Source organism: Vombatus ursinus, unplaced genomic scaffold (genome assembly GCF_900497805.2).
Source record: "Vombatus ursinus unplaced genomic scaffold, bare-nosed wombat genome assembly UNPS02014847.1, whole genome shotgun sequence".
Taxonomy (NCBI): Eukaryota; Metazoa; Chordata; class Mammalia; order Diprotodontia; family Vombatidae; genus Vombatus; species Vombatus ursinus.
Window position 1 is genome coordinate 2,053,407 of NW_020954625.1, and position 26,724 is coordinate 2,080,130.

The 26,724-nt window shown below is 37.8% G+C and overlaps 1 protein-coding gene across 4 annotated transcripts in view; it reads right to left on the reverse strand.

The window, feature by feature from the left end:
- The window catches only part of SCAPER (S-phase cyclin A associated protein in the ER), a 400,073-nt gene that overhangs the window by 177,743 nt on the left and 195,606 nt on the right, over positions 1 to 26,724 (reverse strand). For all 4 annotated transcript variants that reach the window (XM_027840666.1, XM_027840664.1, XM_027840665.1 and 1 more), the window contains one exon: positions 17,358 to 17,484. In XM_027840666.1, the coding sequence (XP_027696467.1) occupies positions 17,358 to 17,484 (127 nt within the window). The remainder of the gene's footprint in view (positions 1 to 17,357; positions 17,485 to 26,724) is intronic.

A 26,724-nucleotide genomic window follows, 5' to 3' on the forward strand; every position in this document is an offset into this window, starting at 1 on the left:
ATTTTACAGATGAGGAAACTGAGGCAAAAAGGGTGAAGTGACTTGCCCAGGGTGACACAGCTAGTAAGTGTTTGAGGCCAGATTTTAACTCAGGAAGATGAGTCTTCCTGATTCCAAGCCCAGTACTCTATCCACTGTGACACCTACCTGCCTGTCAAGTTATAAGAAGCCACTAAAAAAATTAGACAGTTCCTTTATTTTATAGAATCTTTCCTAACAACATAAAAATTTATAATGAATACCAAAAAATTATAATGAATACCAATGAAAGATAGAAACTGGAGACTTCATGCTTCAATCTAAAAATCAGATTGAACCGATAGATGGAGGCAAAGCCTACAAATACCCTGGTCTCCACTAAGCAAGACTATATCGAGCATAAAAATATCAAGGAACGGCCGTGGCTGAATGTTAAGAGGCTGATATCTGGAATCAAAGCTGAATGGAAAAACACAAGTAAAGCTATTATCACCAATATAATAACAGTCTTAAGGTACACTTTTGGAATTGCCCATCATAATAGATTTGGAAAAAAACCACATACACTATTAAAAGAACATATGGTGCATCTCCGTAAGATAGCCATGGAAAATTAGTACTGCCATGCCAAAAAGGAGAAAGAGGACAAACAAAAACTATTTTTTTAATTAAACAATTTATTTATTAATTTTTAGTTTTCAACACTCACTTCCATAAGATTTTGAGTTTTAAACTTTCTCCCCCACCCTCTCCTCTCTCCTCCTCAAGACAGCATGCAATCTGATATAGGCTCTACTTGTACATTCATATTAAACATATTTTCATATTAGTTATGATGTAAAGAAAAACTAGAACTAATGGGAGGAGCCGTGAGAAAGAAGAATCAAAACAAAACAACAAAAGAAAAGGAGACAAATAGTCTGCTTCCATCTGCATTCAGTTTCCATAGCTCTTTCTCTGGATGTGCACAGCATTTTCCATCATGAGGCCTTTGGAGATGTCTTAGATCCTTGCATTACTGAGAAGAGCTGAGTCTATCAAAGTCAGTCATTGCACAGTGTGGCTATTACTTGAACAATGTCCTGGTTCTGCTCACCTCACTCAGCATCAGTTCATATAAGTCTTTCCAGGTTTTTCTGAAGTCTGCCTGTTCATCATTTCTTATAGCACAATAGTATCTCATTATATTCATATACCACAACTTGTTCAGTCATTCCCCAATTGATGGGCTTCCCCTCAATTTCCAATGCTTGGCTACCACAAAAAGATCTGCTATAAATATATTTGTACATGTGGGTCCTTTTCCCGAAAAAAAAAGAAAAAAAAAAACCAAAAAAACAAACCAAACACAATTTTTTTTTAAAAATAAAAATAATTCCAAACTTAAATAACAAATAAATCTACCACTTCTATATACAAAGAATAGATATAATAAGGCTTGCATATGAAACAGTAAGTCTTTATTACATACAGCTTGCTTTTCAAGTTCTTGAAAATTCAATGTTAAAATTCAAAGCTGCCCTGTTTGAGTTTTCTTAACTTCCTTTTGTTCAATTCCATGCATTCTTTTTTGGGTGGTAGGGAACATTTAACATACTACCAAACCTCCTTTCTTCCCAATTCCTTTCTGAATTGGGAAAAAAAAAGGAAAAACAAAATCTTTGCAACAAACATGCAGTCAAGGAAAACATATTTGCCCATATCCAAAAATGTCTGTCCTGTTCTGCACTTTGAGACAATCACTTCTCTGGAGGTAAGTAATGCTTCATCATCAGTCCTCTGGAGTTGTGGGTGGTTGTTAAATTGACCAAATTCCGTAAATCTTTCAGAATCATTTTGTAATTACAATGTTGTTATTTTATAAATAGCTCTGCTAGTTCTGTTCACTTCACTCTACATCAGTTCATATAAGTCTTTCCAGGTCTCTCTGAAACCTTCCCTTTTATCATCTTTATGACACAAGAAGATTTTTTTCACATTCGTATGCCATAATTAGTTCAAACATTCCCCAACTGATGGGTACCCTTTTGTTTCGAGTTTTTTGTTACAACAAATAGAGCTGTTAAAATAGTTTAAAATATTTTGGTCCTTTCTCTTTTTGGGGTGGGAGGGGCAGCAAGGGAGAGATTGACTGGGGGGTAGTACGTATAGGTCTAACAGTAGTATTGCTGGTTCAAAAAGCATGCAGCTTGGTGATTTTGCAGGTTGCTGGGAAAGAGGGAGACCGGATCTTCCTATTTCATGTAGGCTAGAAGTACAGTGGCTACTCATGGCACAATCCCACTGCTGATCAGCAAAGAAGCTTTGATCAGCTCCTTCTCTGGCCCCCTTAATTAGACAGGTGGCTCCCTACTTCCAGGGGCCATCAAATGGGTGCCAGACTTTAGTGCAAACACTCAATGGATTTTGACCTATCATAGTTCAGCACTGTCAAGCTAAAGTACTCTACTGGCCCCAGTCTTCCCCTCAGACAGGTAGCTATGAAAAGTTACATACTGAAGCCACCACGTCTGATAGTTTGGTGACGTTCTGTGGATAATTCCAAATTGTTTCCCAGAAGGAGCAGAATCTCAGGAATAGCTCCACTTAGAATTCATTACTATGTATGTCTTCCCATAGCCCCTTCAACAACTTCCATTTCCATTTTTTTCATCTTTGCCAATTTGATAGAAATAATGTGGAGCCTCAGAGTTGTTTGATTTGTATTTCTATAATTATTAGTGATGAAGCATTTTTAATTTGGCTGTTGAGAACAGAAGTTTACTGCATTGAGAACTGTTAATACCCTTTGACCATTAATTTGCTGGGCAAAGGCGCTTGTTCTTATTTACTTGAATCAGTTCCTTATTTTTCTTGGATAGTCAAACTTCATCAGAGAAACTTGCTGCAAAGATTTTTTCCCATTTAACTTTTTTCTTCTAATTTTAAGTGCTTTGTGTTTATGCAAAAACTTTTCAATTTTGTGTAATCAAAATTATCTATTTTATTTTTTTCTATCCCTTGTTTGGTCGTGAATTTCTCCTCAATTTCTTGATATAAAACATATTTTCTTCCCTGATCCTTCAAATGGTTTGTGACATAACCTTTTATGTCTAAATCATTTATCCATTTGGAACCTATCTTGGTATGTCGTGGGAAATGCTGGTCTAAATCTAATTTCTGTCAGATAGTGAGACTACCTCACTGACTGGGATTTCGTGGTACTTAATACTAAGCTATAATGCTCATTTGCTATTTAGTGTATTTAATCTGTTCTGTTGATCAAAGTTTTTCTTTTGTAACTAATAAAAATAGCTCTGTCTAGATTATTATTTTTCTACTTCTATAATCTTTTGGTAGTTTAATTGGTATGATATTTAATGAAAAATAAGTTTTGGTAGTACTGTCATTTTAATTATTTTGGCACGGAATAATCATGAGAAAGTAATACTTCTCCAGTTATTTGGGTCTATCTTTATTTTTATTTTTTAAAAAATATTTGTAGTTATATTTATGTAGGTCCTGTATAATGTCTTAGTAAGTGAGCTCCCAAATATTTTGTACATTGTGTAGTTATTTTGAATAGAATTTTTCATTCTACCTTTTCCTACAATTTGTGCTGAGAAAAGCTGAAAATTTATATGGATATCATTTATATTGATGTTTTGCTTAAGTTAGTATTTCAGTTTGCATAATGCTTTTATGTGAGCCTCTGTCTACAGTCAAAATGGAATTATTTTCTTCTTCTATTCTCCTGTTTATTCATATTTATAGCTTCTCGTCAGGGCCAGGCTCCAAATGTTTTTACACACTTGGATGGGATTGCGGGTCCCTGTTTGGTCTGGACCTGTATCATCTGAGGCCATCTTGCTGGCCCTCCCTTCCATTTGTTTCCTTTGCACAAAGCCAAGCTTGCCTGTATTCTGCACGCCAAGGGCACTGAAATCATGTCAGCGGCTCTAATGCTTCATACCTTCTAGGGCATATGGAGCGATCGTTGCCTCGCTGGCCACAACTTTTCCATTTTTCGAGTCCCCATTCTCGCTTCCAGGCCCAGAAACCTGTGGGTGCTTATTTGCCTGGGGGCCCCACTACCGGAGTACTTGGGTCTCCAAATTCCTGCTTCCAGGGATTCTCAACCTCCCTGGGGGGTCCTGGCTGAAGCACCCATAGGTTGTTGGGGGAGTTTTTTCAGCATTGTTCTTGCTTCACCCTGACTCCTTTTTCTGGACCTTCTTACCTTCAGGTTTCTGGGTGTCCCCTTTTGCAAACCTAGGCTAGAAATGGCACTTGTGTTTTCTCTATTTTTTAATAATTATTTAGCCTAGTGTTCTGGAGTATAGACATGGAAACTGACCCATTCTGCTCTTCATCATGCCACCACCTTAATCAGAAGTTGACAGATATTCTTAGAGCACAAGAAAAACAGGTAAAAAAACTTACAAAAATATTTTCTAGAATAGACAGACATCACTTCACCAAGAAATTGTAAAGTACTATAACGCCACTGGATTTACCAAATTGAAAATGGATTACCTCTAGATGGAGACTATAGAATAACTAAGGCCTGAGAGTAGACTCCAATTGCCCTTCTTGAATGATCTCTGTGTGAACTCAGCTCACAATACGTCAACAAAGAACAGTCAAACAAATGTCGGAGTCATGCAGAATTGTTTGTGGATAAGGAGAGATTAATGATAGCAATTTAGGACTAAGTCATTGCCACCAGAAACTATAGTTTGGTTGTATTTGTTCTCTTTATATTTACTCCATACATATTTATAGATGTACCTGTATCCCATTAGAATGTAAGCTCCCTGTGAATAAGAATTGTTTGTTTCACAGCCTTTGTATTCCTAGTGTCCAGTACGGTGTCTGGCATATAGAGGCTGTCTAATAAATAGTTTTGGATTTGCTGAAGAAAAAAAAAAGTATATCCTGTTAGAGCCCAGGGAACAGAGTAATGACCACTTAATATATATCTACTCCTGACTGACTTGGGAAATCTGTAAAATTTAGTCACTATCATGTATCCAATGATATTCCACATTGCTTATCTACCAGATTAAACTTGGAGCTTTTATATTATAACAAAATTCTTTTTATGGTGTGTAGAGTGCCATACAAATCTGTTTCTTCTCTTTCTAGGTTTTTTTTCTTTTGGTCTTTTACAAATGTTCCTAATTATTTTATTTCATGTACACAAATTGTTTCATATCCATTTTTTTAAAAAAAGATTTAAATATGGAAGAATTTGCTTATTTTATAAAACTTCCCCTTTTTTCCTCATGTTCTTTTACTTCACAAAACACAGATGAGTGAAGCAAAGCTCGCTGATGGTAGCAGAGATGCCAAAAAATGAAGCCAGAATAACTAAACAACTACTTCTCCAACATTAATCCAAACCATTAGAAGGATTCATGCCAAATTGGATTCCTGCTCTTACATCATAATCTCTGGACAAGCACACTCTGCAGGAAACATGCCGCAGGGATGTGAAGAGCAGGCAAGGTGGAGAAGATGAGGCAGACACTATCAAATATGAGCCAGCCTGATTGAAACCTCTTAGGTACCGAGGCCTTTGCTGACAACACACAAGGCTCGGCTAAAAGACAAATTGTTTTGTTTTTGTTAAAAAGGCCCCAGCAGAGCTAATGTGAAGATCAGGAAGAATGAAAGGAAAAGTACTAGCATCTGGCTCAAAAAAGTAAGAGGAGATTTTAAAAACAGTAACACGATGATTTCAAAGTGCAGTTGTGAAGAAAGCACTCTGCAAACCTGGAAGTGTGGTGAAAATCTGAACAATGAGGAATATTCTAAGGGAAAAGAGACATGCTTGTATTTAGTAGTAGTCAATGTGGTTGATTTTATTAACACATTTTCTGCTCAAGCTGACCCAAATTCCCTTCCTCATCTATGGATGAACTGAACGTATCAAACACACTCAAAAGCACAGACATTGTCCCCCAAGTTCAATAGCACCTTCTCTTTGGTAAAATGCAGCCTTCTTTCACTAGTCACCCATGTCAAGGTTAGGCACAACCAACTTATGCCAGTGAGAGAAAAGCTGGCTTATCCAAAGACATTCAGATAATGAGTGAAAGTCAAATCAACAAGTATTTACTGAGTTCCTAATTATGTAAAACTTGGGACTTAGTTAAAAGGTATGCACAGTTATATAGCAGCTCTAATTGTCTATAGGCTTATTACTTTCTAAAAAATATATCACACTATTTCATAGCAGTATAACAATGTCTGTTTCCTCACAGGTCAACAGTGAATACTTTCGCTCTTTAGCTAACTAACTTTGCCAGTCAATGGGTTAGGTCGTATTTCAGTTGTTTAGAGGAAGTATTAAACAGTATTAAATAGCTGACAGAATAGGAACTTTGTGATATCAACTACAAATCAAATCCCATTTGATAATCTTACTATCTCTGTGGCCCTGGGTAAGTAGTAACTTCTCCTAACCTGAGTTTACTGACATGCAAAACAGGGATAATAACAGCACCCACCTGAACCACGCTGTTGCAGAGATCAAATGAAACACTGCAAATCTTAAAGTGCATGTGCATGTGTATGCACACACACACACACATATGAACTGTTTTTACTGTTGTTTTAATTTGCATTTCTCTGATCATTAAAAGGTTTGAACATTTTTTTCAGATGGCTACTGATAATTTGTGTTTCTTCTTTCAAGAACTCTATGTTTATGACCTTTGAACCAGTAATGCCACGAGTAGAACAATATCGACAAAGATTTTTAAAAGGAAAAATATGTAACCTACAAAATGTGCATAGCAACTTTATCAAAAAAACTGGAACCAATTCAAATGCTCAATAGCAGAGGCATCAGTGCATGATTGTAACAATATGATTAATTACTAATAAGAAAAGATGAGTGAAAAATACAAAGAAATATAGTAAGACACATGAAGGGAAGTACAGTAAACAAAGTACAATCAGAAGTACATTAAAACCCCACAGCATTTTCAGACAAATGCTGTCTAGCCATACCTCCCCCATATCATTTTTGTGAAATTGATAACTTTGAAACCAAATGCAAGATTTTAAATTTATCCCTAATAAGCTTCATCTGATTCATTTTGGGTTAAGAGTCCAGCCTATCAGACTCACAATGGAAAATGCTATCCACATCCAGGGAAAGAACTACGGAGTCTGAATACAGATCAAAGCATACTATTTTCTCTCTCTCTTTTTTAAAACATTTTCTCTTTCTCGTGGTTTTTCCCTTTGGTTCTGATTCTTCTTTCACAACATGGCTAATGTGGAAATATGTTTAATATGACTGTACAACTATAGATTATGTCAGATTGCATGCTGTCTTGGGGAGGTGGGAGGGGAGAAAATTGAAAACTCAAAATCTTACAAAAGTGAACGTTGAAAACTAAAAATAAATAACAAAAGAAAAAGAAAAAAAAAGAGTCCCCTATCAAATTCTCTATGGATGCTGATGTTGCCACCCCGTGGGCTAAAGATAGCACTTGGCTTTGTGGCTCCCACAAACCTGGTGAGCCTGCAGGTGATCTACCTTTACAGAAATGACTGATGACAGTTAAACAGCTCAAACCCTAGCCCACATCCCTGGGGCACTCCACCAGAGACTTTCTTTCATACTGACATCTAAGCATAAATTAACGGTCTCTGAGTTTGGTTGGAATCCATAAGATGAGACTGTCCTCCAATCCAGCCTCTCCATCTTTTCCAGGCAAAAAGTGGGGCAGCTGTCAAACAAGCCCTGCAGCACTGCCCTGACTGTCACAGGAGGAAGAGTGCACCTGGCACAGCCTGCTCTTGAGGAAGCCTGGGGATGGCTGCTCCCTTTACTAGGTGTTCACGAACCATCTCTTCAACACTCTAAGGGTTTTCCTAGGAAGTAGATTCAAGGACACTGGTCCAGACTTTGCAGACTCTCTGCTTCCCCTCTGGGGGAAAATAACGACATTCGTCCTTTTCCAAGGCTATGGCAATTTTCCCATTTCCAAAATCCATCCAAGACCAGTGATAACAGCTCAGAATTCCTATTTCTTGTTCTTTCAGCATCTGGATCAGATGGCCTGACCTTCTGAAGGCAGCTAGATAATCCCTTATTTATGAAGACTTGCAGAGGTTCCCAAAGTGGGTGATACTGCCCCCTGCGGGACGCTGGAATGATCCAGGGGGCAGCGGTAGCCTTGGGGGCAACTGTGGGGCAATGAATAAAAATAAGGGGGTGATGGAAGCATGAGGAAAGAAGAGAGAGAAGAAAATTTTGAAAAACCATTCATACGTGTTTCATCTGTTGTGTAACAGTTAAAGTCATAGTGATTACATTATTTTCTAAATAAACACACAAAATGCAAGGTATAACCCATCAGTGGACAAGCCCGCCAACAGGTCTTAACAAGCAAGTGCTGACAAAAAAGTGTGGCGCACGTTGTCAGGAAGTCCAGTGTGCATTGGTAGGATTATGTGTGTGTAATGACTTACTATATACATACATTATCAAAATTTCAATGCAGGAAAAAACTCACAAATTTACAATAAATTATTAAATTTAAGATGCATCATTTAAGAAAAAATTACACATTTTTTGAAATGATGCAAATTTCAAAAAGCCACTACAGGATTAAAGAAAGTAGATTTCCAGGAGGGTGCTGAGTAATTTTTTTTTTTTTTGAAAAGGGGGTGGTAGGCCAAAAAGTTTGGGAACCTCCCTCTTAGCCACTTTTATTCTGTTCTTTCCAGGATGATGACCATTCTCCCCGGCATAGAAAATAGAAGCAAAAAAGGAAGTTAAGAAGCTCTGTGATTTGAGATTGCCAAGCGATGGGTGCTAAAGTCAAGGAAGAAGGAGAAAAAACCACCTGAAGGCAGTACATATGGAGGGAACCTCAAAAAAAGGGGCAAGTTCAGGTAGGGGCTGAGGGGAGCAAGGAGTATGTCGCTCTTCTTAGATGTGGAAGGCTGGAGAGAAGGTGCCCTGGAGAGCAGAGCATGGGAAAAGGGACCTTGTTACTGAGTTCACAAAATTGTAAAACACAGTGGTGGAACTAGATGGCCAAGAACTTTCAAACTGTAAGGAAAGAGGTCATCCAAGCCAACCCCTTCACTTCACAGATGAGGAAACTGAGGCCTAGTTAAGTGACTTTCCCAAGGTCTCTCAAATAGTAAGTCTCAGAGCTAGGACTTTGGCTCAGGCCATCTAACTCCAGATCCAGTGCTCTTCAAACGGTATCACTTTGCTCTATGCTCACTTCCAGCTATAAAATCCATGACCTGTTCTGTATGAACTATGACCTAGTCCTAGGGGATCATGGATCCAGAGCTTCAGAAGGCTTTAGAGGTCACCAAAGAAACCGAGGTTAGATAAGATTCAATGAAGCTTCAAATATGAACCCACATCTTCTATCTTCAGAGCTAGTGTGTGCCAGGAAGCGATATGATGGTGATGAGAAAGTAACCCAAATCTCAGCACCACTGAGATGGCAATGTCAATGAGGAAAGAAAGCATCTAGGATTTTAGTGAAAAGAGTTTACTTAGAGCATCTAAGGGAGAGGCTGCTGACAGTCAGGAAGAACGTGCAGATGTCCTCCCCTCAAGATTTAAAGGGAAAGACCAGAACGACAAAAGAGAAACAAAAGAGCCCAGGGTAGATGGACTGGATAAAACAAAGTCTATTTCAGGAAACCACTACAGCAGCCCCATATGTTCCTTGTGGACATGAGCACTCTCATGGGCGTTCAGTTCACACTTAGGCACAAAGCAGGAGGAAGGGAATGCAAAGGACCTTTTCCTCTGAAAGCTCCCCTTGTTTTCCTGGCCCCTCTAGGTATTTTTTTTCATTAAGCAATGTTGTGGCGTTCTGCAGGTTGGATCTCAGTGAACCTAAAGAAAGGCAGGATTTGCCACAATCTTACTGAGTATCATATAGCAAATTATGACATGGGTCAAAGAAAAAAATTGGCTTCTCTAATTTCTATCAAATGATAAACACTGCCAGAGATGCTGTTGCTTATTCAGGCTCATGAGACTCACTGCTGAATCTCTATTAAAATCTGGCAGTGTTCTAAAAAGTCAGGAAAGGCAACTGGAAAAATTCCATGTCAAGTCCATCTGCTTAAACTCTGTTTACTTGTGGTAACAGCATACACATGTCTAAAGTTACTGATAAACCACAGAAAACTTTAGTAATGCAGCTATTATCCAAAGTTAAAAACAGAAATCATCTTTAACTAATAAGTAGAAAAACTACTATGACCATGCATTAAGCCTATATTGGCCATTACAAATAAATAAAACAGCATAAATAAATAAAAATAGCAAAAATAACACAAAAGTTTTTACATCTAAGAATTTTTGACACTATTAAATGAAGCTAAATCTTTCTTGCAACAAAAGTATCTTTGTTTTGTACCATTTATTTTTAACTTAAAACATTTTTCTTAAAGCATAAACAGACACATCCATTGCTGGCATGCTTCTGATTTCTGGTTATAATCATAGGCTCACAGAGCTGGAAGGCGTCTTAGAAATCATCTAGCTCAATACCTTTACTTTACAGATAAGGAAACTGAGGCAGAGAAAGTAGAAGTTATGTGATCAAGGGCAGAAAAAGACCCAGTCGCCAAACTAGGGTTATACTTTGTGTCTCCCGGGTCCCAGAATTGAGCAATCTTTTCATTATAACACATTGGTCTTCCTATACTACCAAGACACTTCCATAAATTATTCGTGCAAAGGATGAATTCAAGTATTTTCAGGATCAGTTAGTCAATTTGCATTGATGAAGAGCCAGCTCTGTGCTAAGCCCTGTAGACACAAAGAGCAAAAGACAGTCCCTGCTTTCTAGGCACGTGACTCCACTGACGGAGACAACATGCAAATAGTTGTGTACAAACAACATACAGGACAAACTGAAGAAAATCAAGAGAGAAGACTTCAGCGTTAAGTGGGGACTGGGAGAGGCTTCTTTTAGAAGCCAGACTTGTGCTGGAAGGAAACCAGAAGGAGAAGATGAGGAGGAAGAGAGAGCCAGGCATGGGGGAGAGACAACAGGGAAAACACCTGAAATCAGGAGATGGAGCATCTGGTGTGAGCAATAGAAGAAGGTCAGAGTCCCTGGTTCGAAGGACACAGTGGAGGGTATAAGACAGAAGACTGGAAGGGGCCAGGCGATGGTAGGCTTTAGAAGCCAAACAACTGATTTTATATTTGATTCTAAATGCAACAGGGAGCCACTGGAGTTTCCTGATAGAATGGGGGTGGGGAGGGGTGTGTGTGTGTGTGTGTGTGTGTGTGTGTGTGTGTGAGAGAGAGAGAGAGAGAGAGAGAGTCAAATCTGAGTTTTAGGAACATCAGTTTGACTGATAAATGGAAGATGGACTGTGCTGGGAAGAGACTGGAGGAGGATAAATCACTCTGCAAGCTATTCCAACATGTAGGAGTGAGGTGATAAGGGCCTGAGTGGTGAAAGTGTCAGAGGAAAAGGGTGTGGCACAGCATATACTCGAGGTATTACGAAGTTGGCAATGACAAGAGTTGGAGGATGACAGACAGTGAAGAGCTGAGGATGACCCTTAGGTTTCCAGTCCAGATGACGGATATGATATGATCCCCTAAACAGTTAGAGCTAAGTCTGGAAGAGGGTGGATTTGAACCCATCCCATTCCATCTTCTCCAGCAAGTTATCCCATTTTTGCTGTAATCTTCAATCTCTCTCTAAATATTGCCTTCTTCCCTAATAACTACTGATACATAATGACTCCCCCCTCTTAGAAAATGGTAACTAAAAGGTCCCATCTCTCAAATATATAGAGAACTAAGTAAAATTTATAAGAATACGAATCATTCCACGACTGAAAAATGGTCAAAGGATATGAACAGATAGTGTTCTCAGGTGAAGAAATCAAAGCTATCTATAGACATGAAAAAATGTTCGAAATCACTATTGATTAGAAAAACGAAAATTAAAACAATTCTGAGATACTACCTTACACCTATCAGATTGGTTAATATGACAGAAAAGGAAAATGATAAATGTTGGCGAGGATGTGGGAAAACAGGGGCACTAATGTACTGTTGGTGGAGTTGTGAACTGATCCAACTATTCTGGAGAGCAATTTGGAACTATGCCCAAAGGGCTATAAAACTGTGCATATCCTTTCATCTAGCAATACCACTACTAGCCTGTCCCCCAAAGATACATATTTTTTAAAAAAGGGGAAAGACCTACTTGTACAAAAATATTTATAGCAGCTGTTTTTGTAGTGGTAAAGAATTGGAAACTGAGGGAATATCCATCAATTAGGGAATGGCTGAACAAGGTGTGATATACAAGTGCAATGGAATACTATTGTGCTATAAGAAATGACAAGCAAGATGATTTCAGAAAAAAACTAGAAGACTTAAATAAACTGATGCAAAGTGAAGTGAGCAGAACCAGAACACTGTACACAGTAACAGCAACACTGTACAGTGATCAACTCTGAATGACTTAGCTACGCTCAGCAATACAATGATCCAAGACAATTCCAAAGGACTTGGGAAGAAAAACGTATCCACCTCCAGAGAAAGAACTGATGGAATCTCAATGCAGACTGAAGCATATTATTTTCACTTTATGTTTTTTGTGCTTTTTTCTTTTGGTCTGTTTCTTCTTTCACAATATGACTAATATAGGAAATATGTTTTACATGATTGCATATATAAAACCTATATCAAATTGCTTACCATCTTAGAGAGGAGGGAGGTAAGGAAAGAAGAGAAAAAATTTTGAAGTCAAAATTTAAAAAAAATGAGTGTTTAATTTGTCTTTGCATGTAAATGGAAAAAATAAAATACTATTAAAAAAAAAAGAAAACTGTAACTAGGCCATACCATCCCTACTGCCTACCATTTTATCTCTCTCTTCCCTCTTCTCAGCTAAACTCCTTGAGTAATCTGTCTGTGTGAGATGCCTCTATGTCCTCTCCTTTCACTTGATTCGGGAGTGGAACTGAGGGAGAAGTCACCAAGGATCTTTTAATTGGCAAATCTCTCAAATCTAATACTTCTTGATCTCTCTGCAGACTTTAACACTGTCTACTCTCCAGGTCTGTGAGACACTCCTCTCTGCTGCTTCTTCTACCTGTCTGACCACTCCTTGTCAATGTCCTTTCCTCTATGTCTTTCCCACTAACCATGGGTATATCCCCCAAAACTCTGTCCTGGGTATTTTTTCCTTTCTCTCTGTATACTGCCTTGCTTGGCTATCTCACCAGCTCTCATCAGTTCAAGTACTATCTCTGTACAAATGATTTCCAGATCTCTATAACCAGCCTTAATCTCTTTCTCTTGAACTACAGCCCCCACCTCCCCATCATCAGCTGCCTTTTGGAATCTTGATTTGGATGTTCCATTATCTCCAAAACAAAACTCATTATCTTTCCCCCAAAAACCTTCTCTTCTCCTTCAGATACCACCGTATCATCAACCACCCAGGCTCTCGGACTAGGTGTCATCCTAGACTCCTCACTCACATTTATTCCACATATTCAAACTGTTTTCAGATCTTCTGGTTTTTACCTTCACAACATGTCTTCTGTATATCCCCTCTCTCTGCTCATACAGCTACCACTCTGGTACAAACCCCCAATACCTAGTTGCAATAGTCTGCAACAGTCCTCTACTTTGTTTCCATGACTTGAGTTTCTCCCCATTCCAGTCTGTCTTCCATTCAGCGGTCTAAAGGACTTTCCTAAAACACAGGCCTAACCATGTCACCTCCTTACTCGATTCCTATGGATCCCCATTATCTCCAGGATCAATGTAAAGTCCTCTGTTAGGCTTCTAAAGCCCTCCATAAACTTGGCCTCTTCCTACCTTTCCAGTCTTCTTACAATTTATTTTCTTCCACCTCCTATTCTGTGATGCACCAACATTGGATCCTGACTCTTTTTACTGGTCCTCCCCAATGCCTGGAATGTTCTTCTTCCTCACCTACACCTCTTGACTTCCCTGGCTTCCTTTGAGACTTAACTCAAAGTTCACCTTCTGCTGGAAGCCTTCCATTTTCACTAGATATATGCTGTATGTACAATCATTTACATATGGTTTCTACAATTTGAATTTTAGCCCCTTGAGAGCAGAAACTGTGATTTTTACCTTTCTCTGTGGCCCCAGAATTTGGCAGAGTGATCTAGTACTTACCAAACAGAAAGTGCTTAATTAATGCTTGCTGATTGATTGACTTGCCACCCATCAGAAAGCAAGGAGAATCTATCTATCTATCTATCTACCTACCTACCTATCTACACACATACACATATACACACATTTAAAAATAGATAGGAGCAAGTAATCAAAGATTAAGAAAAAAGTTCAAACATGGTCCTATAAGACCACGTAACAGATGTGCATTACCTTTCTAATAGCATTGTTAGGAAGGAAGAGCTTGGTAAATTTTAAATTCTTTGTAAATAGGGATTGTTAATATTCCATGAACTTATGTAAAATTTTACTCTTTAATATAGTATTAATAATAAAGTTCTAGTATATTTCAGCAGATGACATTAATAAATGAAGTAGGTATTATAAAGATACTTCAATATATCCAATATGCCCATTTGTTTAAAAAAAATTTTTTTTGGACCCAGCACAGCAAATACTTGGGAATTATAGTACGTGTTTAAATAAATGTTTGTCTGTTGATTGATAGCAACAGCTCATATGGTCAGAGCTGCCTCAGAATTAGGGTTGGCTCCTGTTCGAGTACATAGAATCAGCACCCAATATTCAGCCAACATTTATTAAGTACCTACCAGATCATTATTCTAGGTGCTTGGGAAGATACAAAGTTCAGATACTCCTGTATATCCTCTTGGAAGTCCTATGTTAATAGTATATAAATTAGTTGATCTCTTATTGTTGTGTGTGCTTAAAAACAATGACTTATCTCTTAAGTTTTTAAGAGAACCACTTAGTCAGCATTTTTAATTGTGGTTCAAAATACATAATGATATGGATTCCAGCCCCCTAACCTCTCATTACCCATACCCAACTCCTCCACTCCACCTCTTCTCCACATAGGGATAGCCACACTTTGATCATACCCACAAATGTATCACATCCATGTTCATGATCTTTGAAATTCCTTTATCTGATTGCAACCAGTGGTCATTGACTACTGTTCCCCTTCCACTACAACCCCCAACTGGTACTTCATCCTTACCTTAACTTCTAATCCTTCCACTCATCAGTTTTGTTTTGTTTTTTCCCCAGGCCATCACTCCCGCACCAGCCCTACTGCTGTCCCTTCTCTTGTCTTGAAACCCTTGTGAACCAGTTCAACTCTACACTGACCTCATGTCTCAAGTCCTTTGCACCCTTATTTTATCAAAGCTCTTGCTCTCTCCCACCAACTACTGCCAGTGCTCCTATTCAGTTACTGCTAAACAGAGATGGAGAAAATCATGAAACCATACTGATTAAGTACACTAGAAATTTATGTTACATTCATCTCAAATGAGTCCTTACTGCAGCATGGTGATCCATCTACACCTACCTAATTAATTTGCTCTTCCAAACTTTTCCGTTCCTTCTCAAACCTCCCATGGCTTCCCTTCTGTGTGTCCTCTTATTTAAAAATTTTGCTTTATATTTCACTGGAAAAATGGAAGCCATTTGTAGAAGGCTCCTTCATCTCTTAATTAACTTAGGTTGCCTCTGTTGCTATCTCCTCCTTCATCCCTATTCATCCCAGCTGACTTTGTACAGCTAGGCCTCACTTAAATCCAATTCATTTGCAAGTCAAGTGAATGTCAATGGTCCCCTGCCAGGATGAAGGACAAACAACAACATAAGAGGTGGCCCTTTCCTGGCCAAGATGAATGTCTGCATATGCACAAGTGACCTTATGCTATCCTGTCTTCTCCAGTAGAGTGCCCCTTCTATCATCCCCACTCTCTCACTTATTTTCAATCTTCCTTCATGTCCCAGCCAAACTCTCACCTTCTAAAAGAAACCTTCTCTAGTACCTCTTAATTCTGGCCCTTCCTTCTGTCAATTGTTTCCAATTTATATTGCATGTATTTCATTTGTACATATTTGTTTGCATGCTGTCTCCCTCATTAGACTGAGAGCAGGGACTTTTTAAAAAATTCCCTGTGCATTGTGTCTAACATATAGTAGATACTTAATAAATGCTGACTGACTCACTGATTAATATAGGTTACTATACTCTCTCTTAATTCTTACTGTAGGAAAAAGTACATTCTGCTTATATATGGTTAAAAGTATCCCACTGTACTTAAAAAAAAATCATTCCTAAGAGAATTTCCAATAAAAAAGTAATAGAGTCTCAGGATTGAAATGGATCTCAAAAGCCTACCCTTGTCTAACCCATCTTGTCTAACCCATACTCAAAGCATAACTATATACTCTACAACATTCTTGAGAACAAGTCAACCAGCCTCTGATTAAAAACTCCAAGTCATTGGAAGGGGGGGGGAAAGAAGAAGGAAATAAGCATTTATTATGGGCCTACTATGTGTCAGGCATTGTGCTAAGTGTTTTACAAATCTTATCTCACTTGATCCTCACAACAACACTGTGAGGTAGCTGCTATTATGATACTTATTTCACAGTTGAGGAAACTTAGGCAGACTGAGGTTAAGCAACTTCCTGAGGTCACACAGCCAGTAAATGTTTGGGGCAGATTTGAACTCCAATTGCTCTGACTCTAGGCCCAGACTTCCATCTACTGTATCACCCTGCTAGCTCATTTCCTAGTTGAGAACTTTCTCTGAGTCATCTATTTTGCTGCTGAAAAGCTCCGATTGTTAGGATGATGTATTGAGTTGAAATCTGCCTTCCTGTAACTTCCACACATTTTTCCTCCTAATTCTGACTGTCAGGGTCTCATTAAACAAGTTGTATACCTGTTACACATGATGGCCTTCCTCACAGATTTGTACAGAGTGACACAGAGACAGAAAGAGAGACAGAAAAAGAGAGATCTCTAGTTTCTTCAACATGTCATAGGTTTGATCCCTTACCATCTTAGGAAGAAAAGAACTGGGAAAATCTGTAATCATCTGAAATGGACAACCTTTTCAACTATCACAGCATTTCAAAGGTCAAAGAATAATCCCTCTGAAAACATCCCCAAAGAGAGATGTTCCAGCTTCCATGTGAAAAGGTCTTTATGGTATTTTTCCAACTATATTAGATCCATTAATACTCAACAATGATTAGGCTAGTTATTGGCAAAACACACAAAACTATTAATTACAGAATCTGAATTGCAATATCATGTCACAGAATCCAATTTTATTTTTCATTTTAACCAAACCTAAAACAGCAGTGATAGGTGTATATATGTATATACATGCAGAAACTAGTAACAGTTACATACCTCTTTTTCCAAAATACGAGAGATTTCACCCAGAGTTCGATCCAAAGCAGAAACCTTATTAACTGCCCAAGAACCACTGTCCTGTATGTGAAGTTGCTTTATAATATCTTTTGCCAGTCGCTGCAGCCTAAAACATAAAAAGGAAGAAAAACTGGCATTTAGCTAAAGAAAATTCAAAAATTTCATTTTTTAGGAATTATGAAACAAATGAATTTCAATGGGAAAATAGGGCGAGTCTACATATAAAATTGAGTTTAATTACTCTATAAAAAATGACAGAACAAATGATGAATAAAGCTAGTCTACTCCCAATTATCTGCCAGCAGACTGAATACAGTAAATCATACTTCCAATACTCAAGTAAGAGAATCCCCAATCATCATCATCAAGACAATAATTGCAACCTTGAGAAGAAGGAAAAAAATTAACAATTATCATATGAGGTAAATCATATAGTCCAACCAGCTCAATAGTCTATTTCTGATAAACTTGCATTGCACTGCAGCACAACAGTGGATTTAGAGTCTAAGAATTTGGCTTCAAATTCTTTCTGGTATTTGCTACCTCTTCTGTCATATGAGGGTGTTGGTATCAATGACTTCTAGGGTCCCTTTTAGCTCTAAATCTTAGGATCTCACATCCTCCTGATGTTCTCTTTTCACTCACTCAATAGATGAGAACCTTAAGTCCCAGGTTATTCATGCATCTTGCTGATAGTCACACAATACAAAATGTCAGGGCTGCCATATGAACTCCGGCTCAATGCAGATCAAGTGCTATTACCAGAGAGTGACACATAGGCAGTGCTAATAAATGCATTTTCTTTTATTCATTCGTTTGTTAGTTTGCCCGTTTGTTCATTCACTCACTCAACCACAGATACATCCCTCACCATAGCCATATCTTAAATAGAGTAAGGAAATAAACGAAATTCTGAGTGAGAGGCAAAAAAGACAAGAGGAAGAAGGTAGACAGCTTCCTAAATCACAAACTTAAATCTGAAGAGTGTAGTTCCCTTATTTTCTTTTGAACCAATGTACATTAATTGCTAGAATATAAAATATTAAAATATAAGTAAAAAAGAAAAATGTCATCCCAAATCAAAGAGAAATAATTTAGCAGATTGGCTGCATTACTTTTCCCTTCAATATCCTGAATAATTAAAAACTGATTTGACTTCCTTTTCACAATGGAAAAGTCTCCAGAAAATAGATTATAGGCAACTGGAAGGTAGATTGTATACTTGGTATTCCAAACATTGCCTTGTAGTAAATACATAATAAATATTTGTTGACTGATACGCTAGTCCAGCGGGAAAAATATTCATTATTTCAATCAGTTGAAATAAAATTGTTTCATTCATGCAGATAAAATTTATTAGAATATCAGTTATTATTGCTGACTTTTCAAAATGGGATTTGCTTTCTCATCTCCATGTGAAATCAAATCACTTAAACACCTTAGTTATTGTAGCATTTTGAAAATGTAACCCGAATATATGAAGGAGTAATTGAATCTAAACCTAACGTTAGGTTCAATCTCACTTTCGGTTAAGTGAAATGAAACTCTTTGAACATAAGCACATTTTTCCTAATCCTCCCATCCCAAATTTAAAAATACAAACAGAAAAAAGAATGTTTCTTTTTTCTTCTACATGACAATGGGCTAAAGTCTTACTACATTAATTTTTTAAACTAATATTTTAATATATAAACTGAAACTGTTTTCTCCACAGTTACCAATGACTTAACATCAATGACTATATCTGATGGTCTTTTCTAAATCCTCATTCTTGACTTGTCTGTTGAATCTGACATTCTTGACCATTTTCTCTTGGACACTTGATTGCCTTTCCCTCTCTAACTTTCTGTGACAATGTGCTCTTATGGTTTTACTCCTACCAGTCTAACCATTCTTTTTTCTCAGTATTTTTTGCTAGACCAATCCCCATGTCATGTTCTCTAATGGTGGATATATCACACGACTCTCCTAGGGTCCTCTTCTATTCATATCTCTGTATTCATGATCCAATCATCACCTATGAGTTTAATGATGTCCTCTGTGTAGATGATTCAGAGACTTATAGATCAGCCCCAGTCTCTCTTCTGAATTCCAGTCCCACATCATCAAATGCCTCCTGGACATTTCAAAACGGATGTCCCATAGACATCTCAAATTTAGCATGTCCACAGAAGAACTCGTTATTTTTTCCCCCAAATTTCTCCCAAACTTCCCTATTTGTATCAAAGGCACCCTTGTCCTTCCAGTCATCAAGGTCTGTTACCTCAAGCTTATCTAAGGACTCATCATTCTTCCACAATCCACATATCCAATCAAACGTCAAATTTTGCTATTTTTTTTTTCTAGATGCCAAGTGGCACAGTGGATAGTGTTATGCTTAGGAATCAAGAAGACCCAAGTTTGACACCTCAATTGGACGTCAGAAACTTACTGGCTATGTGACCTTGGGCAAATTATTTAAACTCTGTCAGCTTTAGTTTGCTCATCTGTAAAGGAAGAGATAATAATAACATCTATCTGACAAAGTTGTTATGAAGATAAAATTGAATAAAAATGATAATAGGTAACAAATCTATCGTACTTTCTATGTCACGCACTGTGCTAAGTGCTTTTAAAGTTATTATCTTATTTGATCTTCACAATAATCCTGGGATGTAGGTGCTATTATTATCTCCATCTTACAGATGAGGAAACTGAGGCAAACAGAGGTTTAAGTGACTGAGGCAGGATGTGAACTCAGATCTTCCTGACTTCAGGATGGCACTCAATTATTCACTGTGCCACCTCGCTGTCTCCAGTTTAATTTTAAATTAACATGTTAAGTACCTTGTAAACCTTAAAGCACACTATTCATGCTACCTATCACCATTAGTATTGTTGTTTCCACCTACATAACACACAGAGGCTCCATGTCAGTTCAAATCCTTACCCTTTGTCTGCATGACGGCAGAAGCCTCCTCTTTCCAGTCCCATCTGTCCTCCATACAACTGTCAATGCAGTCTGATCTCACCCCGGCTGCTCACTGCCTGGGTGAACTTGGCTCAGTCACCCAAACGCCAGCTTCTTCACTTGTACAACAAGGTGATTGGCCTAGATGGCTTCACAAGTCCCTTGTACCTCCAGATCTAGGCTCCAACAATCCCACCACCTGCCTTTACTCAGAAAACTCTAATGGCTCCCTGTTACCTCTACAATCAACTAAGAACTCTTCCCTGTGACTCTAACATTGGTCCTGAATGATCTTTCCCTGTTTTTTGTTCATTCTATGAACTGGCTTTCTCTTTGTTTCACAAACACAGCACTCCATTTGCCAATTTGCTCTGCTCCTTTCCACTGGCCATCTTCTATGTCTGGAACACATTCACTATCCCGCTCGACCCCCAGTCCTGGCTTCTGGCTCTTTGAATAATCTGCTTCCTTTAAGACAAAGGTCAATCAAGTATTACCTTCTATAAGATGTTTTTCCTGTTCCCCCCAACAATTAGTGCCCCCCCAACTACCTTGTATTTATTTATGCATGTTTATTCTGTATATACTCATCTGGGTATATATTCTTTTCTCTGATATAATTTAAGCTCCCTGAGAGTAAGGAATCTTATTTTTTAATCATATGCCCACCGCAGAGAATATCAGAGGAGCTTAATAATTTTGGTTAACTGATACAAAATATTAGCAACATGTTTCACACTGTGATATCTAAGCCTTCTTAGTCTTGAGATGAATACTTACAATAGTTACCCTCCCCCTCATCTCCCCTAAAATTATACTTAGTTTTGTCAGTTCAGTTATTCTTGGTTGTAAACCTTTATCTTTGCCTTTTGAAAACCATATTCCAACCTCTCCTCTTCTTAAGATGGCAGTTGCCAAGTCTTGTGTTATCTTGAATGTGGCTCTTTGGTACTTGAATTCTTTGTTTTTGGCTGTTTCCAATATTTTCTTTTATTTGGAAAAGTCTGGATTTTGGCTATGATGCTCCTGGGAGTTTTCCACTTGGGGTTTCTTTAGCAAGGTGAGCAGTGGATTTTTTTCTATTTTCACTTTGCCTTCTAGTTCTAAGAGATATGGGCAGTTGTAGTTTATTTCTTGAAATATTATATTCAAGTTTTTTTTGGGGGGGTATCATGATTTTCAAGTAGTTTGATGATTATTAGATTATCTCTCCTTGACATGTTTTCTAGGTCAGCTGTTATTTATATTATATTCATTATCTTTTCTTCTGTTTTTTTTTCTTTAATATTTTGGTTTTGTTTTAATATTTCTTGTTTCATTGAATTGTTTTCTGTTTGGCTCATTCTAATTTTCAGGGTGTTTAATTCTTGGGTAAAGTTTACCACTGTTGAAGACATTATTACTGTTCCCATTCTTTCCTCCCTAGTTTTTCCATTTTGTATCACATTTCATTTCTTCTAAATACTCTGATAGCCCTAGTGGCCAGAACACTCTTTTCTCTGAGTTGCTATATGGATTTGCTGTGGAATTACTATCTTCTTCTGAGTTTAACTCTTGGGTATTTCTTGGTCCAGTACAATTCTTTATTGCCTTAGACATTTTCGGCTCTTTACTCAAGTGCCCAGTCTCAGTTTCTATGTTGGTGTTGTGCTTGAGTCAAACTCTACTTCTGTATTCCTGGATGGTGCTAGCAGACCTTGCTGAGTCCTAAGTGCAGTGGGAAAAACTAGGTTCCACCTTTCACAGGAATTCTCTAGATTTGTCTTGTGATATGGTTTGGGCCCAGGTTGTCTGGATGAAAGCTTGGGAACATCTTGCATGGATGCTGGTTTAGGTGCATACTACCTGCAAACTGCTCTAATCGTTTTGTGGTTATGACTCCAGGGCTGTCCTACACAGAACTCTACTTGGGCCTGTCTCTGACATGTCTTGTGAGGTGCCTTGCACTGGAACCTATTTGTGGCCTGTCTCTTGAGAAGGCTCTACAAAGATTTCCCAAGGTTCCTTCCCTGCACTCTGGCTTGTTCCTATTTAGATTTTTCCATAGGATTCTAGTAGATTTTTGTACAGTCTGGAAGGAGAACTTTACAGCTGATTTTCTTTGGCTTTCTTTATTGATAGCTGTTCTGTGCATTTTTTGAGCTTTACTAGGTTAATTATAAATAGCCTGGGATCCAGGCTACTGTAGACACTAAGACCACCATTTTCGCAAAATTGTTTGGAATCTCTTATATAAAGTATCTAATAATTAGGCAGCTAGGTGGCACAGTTAATATAAGGCTGGACTTGGAGTCTAGAAGACTTGAAATTAAATACTAACTCAGTCACTTACTAGCTGTGTGACTTTGGACAAATTATTTAACCTCTGTTTGCCTCAAGTTCCTGATCTGCAAAATGAGAATAACAATAGCACCCATCTCACAGGATTGTTGTGAGGATCAAAGTAGATGATATATGTAAAACATTTTGAAAATCTTAAAGGGTTATTATATGTTAAATATGTTTACTTTAGGCAACATAATCATTTCCTTTTATTCTTTCCTTTTCAGAAGGGGAGTTGAGACCATTTACAATTAATGCAAGATATTCTATTTTTCTCTGTTCTGGAACTTTTATCCCCCCCCCTTATTTTTTGTTCTTAATGTTATCTAAAAAGTGAAATTTATTTTACATTTTTATGAGTATTTTTTATTGCTTTGATAAATACAGTGAAATGTTTTTTATCTTAAATCAGAAACTTTGTGTAAATCTTTGCATAGTAGCTTAATCCCTTTACAATTAGTTTTGATTTTAAGATTACTACCATCTTTCTTTTTTGCCTTCTTCTTCACATTTTCTTTGATTATCCTTTTTTCATCATACCTGTAATTTCATTAGTATAAGGAACTTCAGGTAAGGGAAACCCCTTTACTGCTGGCAACTGCTCTGCACCTCTTAGTCTTGAAGAGTTTCTCAGGGTGCAATAAGGTGATGACAAAGAGAGTATCTATTAGAGAGATGACTTGAGCCCATGTCTTTTTAACTCCAAACTAGCTCCTTTATCAACTACATCATACATCTTCTTACCAATTTTAAGTATTTCTCAATTTATAAACCTAATGTGTTTCTGCTTTTATCTCCCTCCCTTAATAATTATAATGTGCATTCTGAATTTTCAAATACTAATTTGTTTCTCTTTCTCCTACAAAAGCATGCATGTGTGCTTTTTGTGTGTGTGTGTGTATGTGTGCATGCATGTGTATGTATCACTTAGTTTCCTTAACTAATAATAACAGGTTTAGCGTATCGAATTTTGAAAATAATAATAATCTTCTTGGCTATCTGAAGTTCCTTCTCTGACTACAGGGAGCTTTTAAGTTGCAGACTTTTTGAAAAAGGCACTTGAATTATTCTTGATTTTTGGACAGCCCCTTTCTGCTCTTGAATAAAATGTCTAATTTTGTCTGGGACAATTTTTTAATTCGATAATATTCTTACTTACGCTTAAATACACAAACACATATATGTATATATTATACACATATATATACGCACACACACACACACACACACCGTCCCCTAGCTCCCACCCCACACATATATACATACATTTGTTTTAAAACAAACTTTGCCTTCTTTATAACACAGTCACTGAAAAATCTGCAGAGAATCTACAGGTATTTTAATAGTGCCTCCAGAGTGGTGAAGGTGTCAGGGGAGAGAAAGGGAAGTACTGGAGACATGCTGCCTTGAAAGCCTTGGCAACAGACTAGATGGTGGAGAGTGAGAAATCCAGGATGACTCCTATGCTTCATCCTCAAAGTATGGCAAAACTACTAAAAAGATAAATAATAAAAAATAACAAATTTGAATAAATTATTTAATGAGCTAGAACTGACAAATATGTAGAGAAACCAAAGAAAAACAGGCACACTAATGCAGTGTTACTATAGGAACTGTTAAAACTATTTTAGAAGGCAGTTTGGAATTATCTATCAAATTGGTTAATAACATCCATACCCTTTGACCTAGAGATCCCACTCTTTGGTCAACAAGAAGGTCAAAGACGGAAAGAACAAATATGCACCAAAATATTTATAGCAGCATTTTTTTTTTTTGTAGTAGCAAAGAATGAGAACCAAAGTAGATTGAGGATGGCTAAAAAAAGCAGAGGTTCATAATACTTGTGACAGAAAATTACTGCATCATAAGGAACAATGGATATGAAGGCTACAGGGAAGCATGGGGAGTCTATTAACTGAGGTCAACTAAAAAAACCAATATACAAAACGGTTTTGTCAATGTGAACAGCAAGAACAGCAGCATTAACAACAACAACAACAACAAAATGAAACAACGCCATGCTGAGGAAGAGGCACGAGGGAATAACTACTTCTGTTCTCTGCCGCTGAAGGGGACTATGGATGTTTAACACCATATATGCCAGACTTGATCTGTTTTGCTGAAATGCCCTTTTGGTCTTTTTTGTTTGTTTGTTTTATTTTTTGTTTATAAGGGAAAGCTCTCAGGATGGGAGGGGAAAAGAGAGGGAAGGATATATTGGAAAAATAAAGTGATATAGAAACAAAGCATATCAACAAAAATAATTATTGAAAAAAAGCATTTACAATTCTCAAAATGCTAACCACATATTTTAATACAAAGTAGTTTTAGAAAAACATTAAAAGGAAGAAAAAAAATACTGTATTTTTAAACCACAGAGAAAATAAAGTAGAAATAAGCCACAATATAAATAAATGGGAGCAAGGAAAAATGGAAATTAAAATTGTTAATAAAAAAATTTATAAAAATCTGATAAAAAGATATTTAAAAATTGATAACAATTTTACTTATCAAAATCTATGGCATATGGCAACATACACTTTACTGAAAAAATAAAGAACATTAATAAAAGTTACAACCTTTTTCTCAAATTCTGCACGTATCAACCCCCTTAACATCATCCCCCATTTTCTCCTCCTTCTCTTTTTCCTCACCCTGGCTAAACAATGACTGTCCACACACACTTAATCCTATGCTACCCCTTCCCATCCCCTGAATCAGATGGTCAAGACAATCGTCCTTCCTCTTCTTTGACCTCTCCTTTTCTATCGGTCCCTTCCCTGCTGTCCATAAATATGTCCAGATCTCTATCTCTTTCCCTTAAAAAACAAAACAACCACCAAAACCCCCTTCATTTAACCCTACCACTCACTCAAGCTACTGAACTACACATCCCCTTGCCTCACAGCGGAACCACTAGAAAAAGCTGTCGAGGGGGCAGCTCGGTGGCGCAGTGGATAGAGCACCGGCCCTGAAGTCAGGAAGACCTGAGTTCAAATCCAGCCTCTGACCAAACACTTGACACTTACTAGCTGTGTGACCTTGGGCAAGTCACTTAACCCCAATTGCTTAAAAAAAAAATTAAAAAAAAAAACAACACGCACGCACATACACACACACACAGAAAAAGCTGTCGACTGTTGCCTCCATGTACTCTCTTCTCAACCCTGTGTGTTCTTGCTTCTGACCTCAATCCTCAATTGGCACTTCTTTCTCCAAAGTTCCCAAATCTCTTAATTGTCAAATCTTTTCTTTCTTTCTTTCTTTTTTTTTTTTAGGCCATTGGGGTTAAATGACTTGCCTAGGGTCACACAGCTAGTAAGTGTCAAGTGTCTGGTCTGAGGCTGGATTTGAACTCTCGTCCTCCTGACTCCAGGGCCGGTGCTATGTCCATTGCGTCACCTAGCTGCCCCCTTAAATGTCGAATCTTAAAGCCTGCACCGTCTGACAGCGCTGATTACTCCTCATTCCAGACACACTTTTTACTGTGGGTTTTCAGGATGCTGTCCTTTCCTGGGCCTGCTTCTGTCTGTCTTCCTACTCATCTCCTTTACTGATTAATCATCCATCCTGTGCCTCCTAACTGTGGGAGAACCCCAAGACTCTCCCTTGGTCCCTGATTTCTTCTCTCTCTAAATTCTCTTAGTGACCTCAACCTACCAGCCACTGCAGATTTAATTATCACTTCCATGGAGATAACTCACAGATTTATACATCCAACCCCAGCCTCTCTCTTGAGTTCTAGCCCTACATCACAAACTGCACACTGGACATTTAGAAGTAAAAGTTCCTAAGGCATTTCAAACTCAACCTCTCCAAAACAGAACTCATGACATTTCCTCTCAAAGCTATTCCATTTCCAAACTTTCCAACTTCTATGAAGGGTACATCTGTTCTTCCAGTCACTCGGGTTTGTACCCACAGTGTAATCTCTGAGTCCTCTCTCACTCTTATCCTATATATTCAATCAGTCGCTGAGGCTATCTCTACAACATCCCTCTCATTCATTTCTCTCTCTTCTCTCTTTCACACACACACACACACACACACACACACACACACACACACACACAC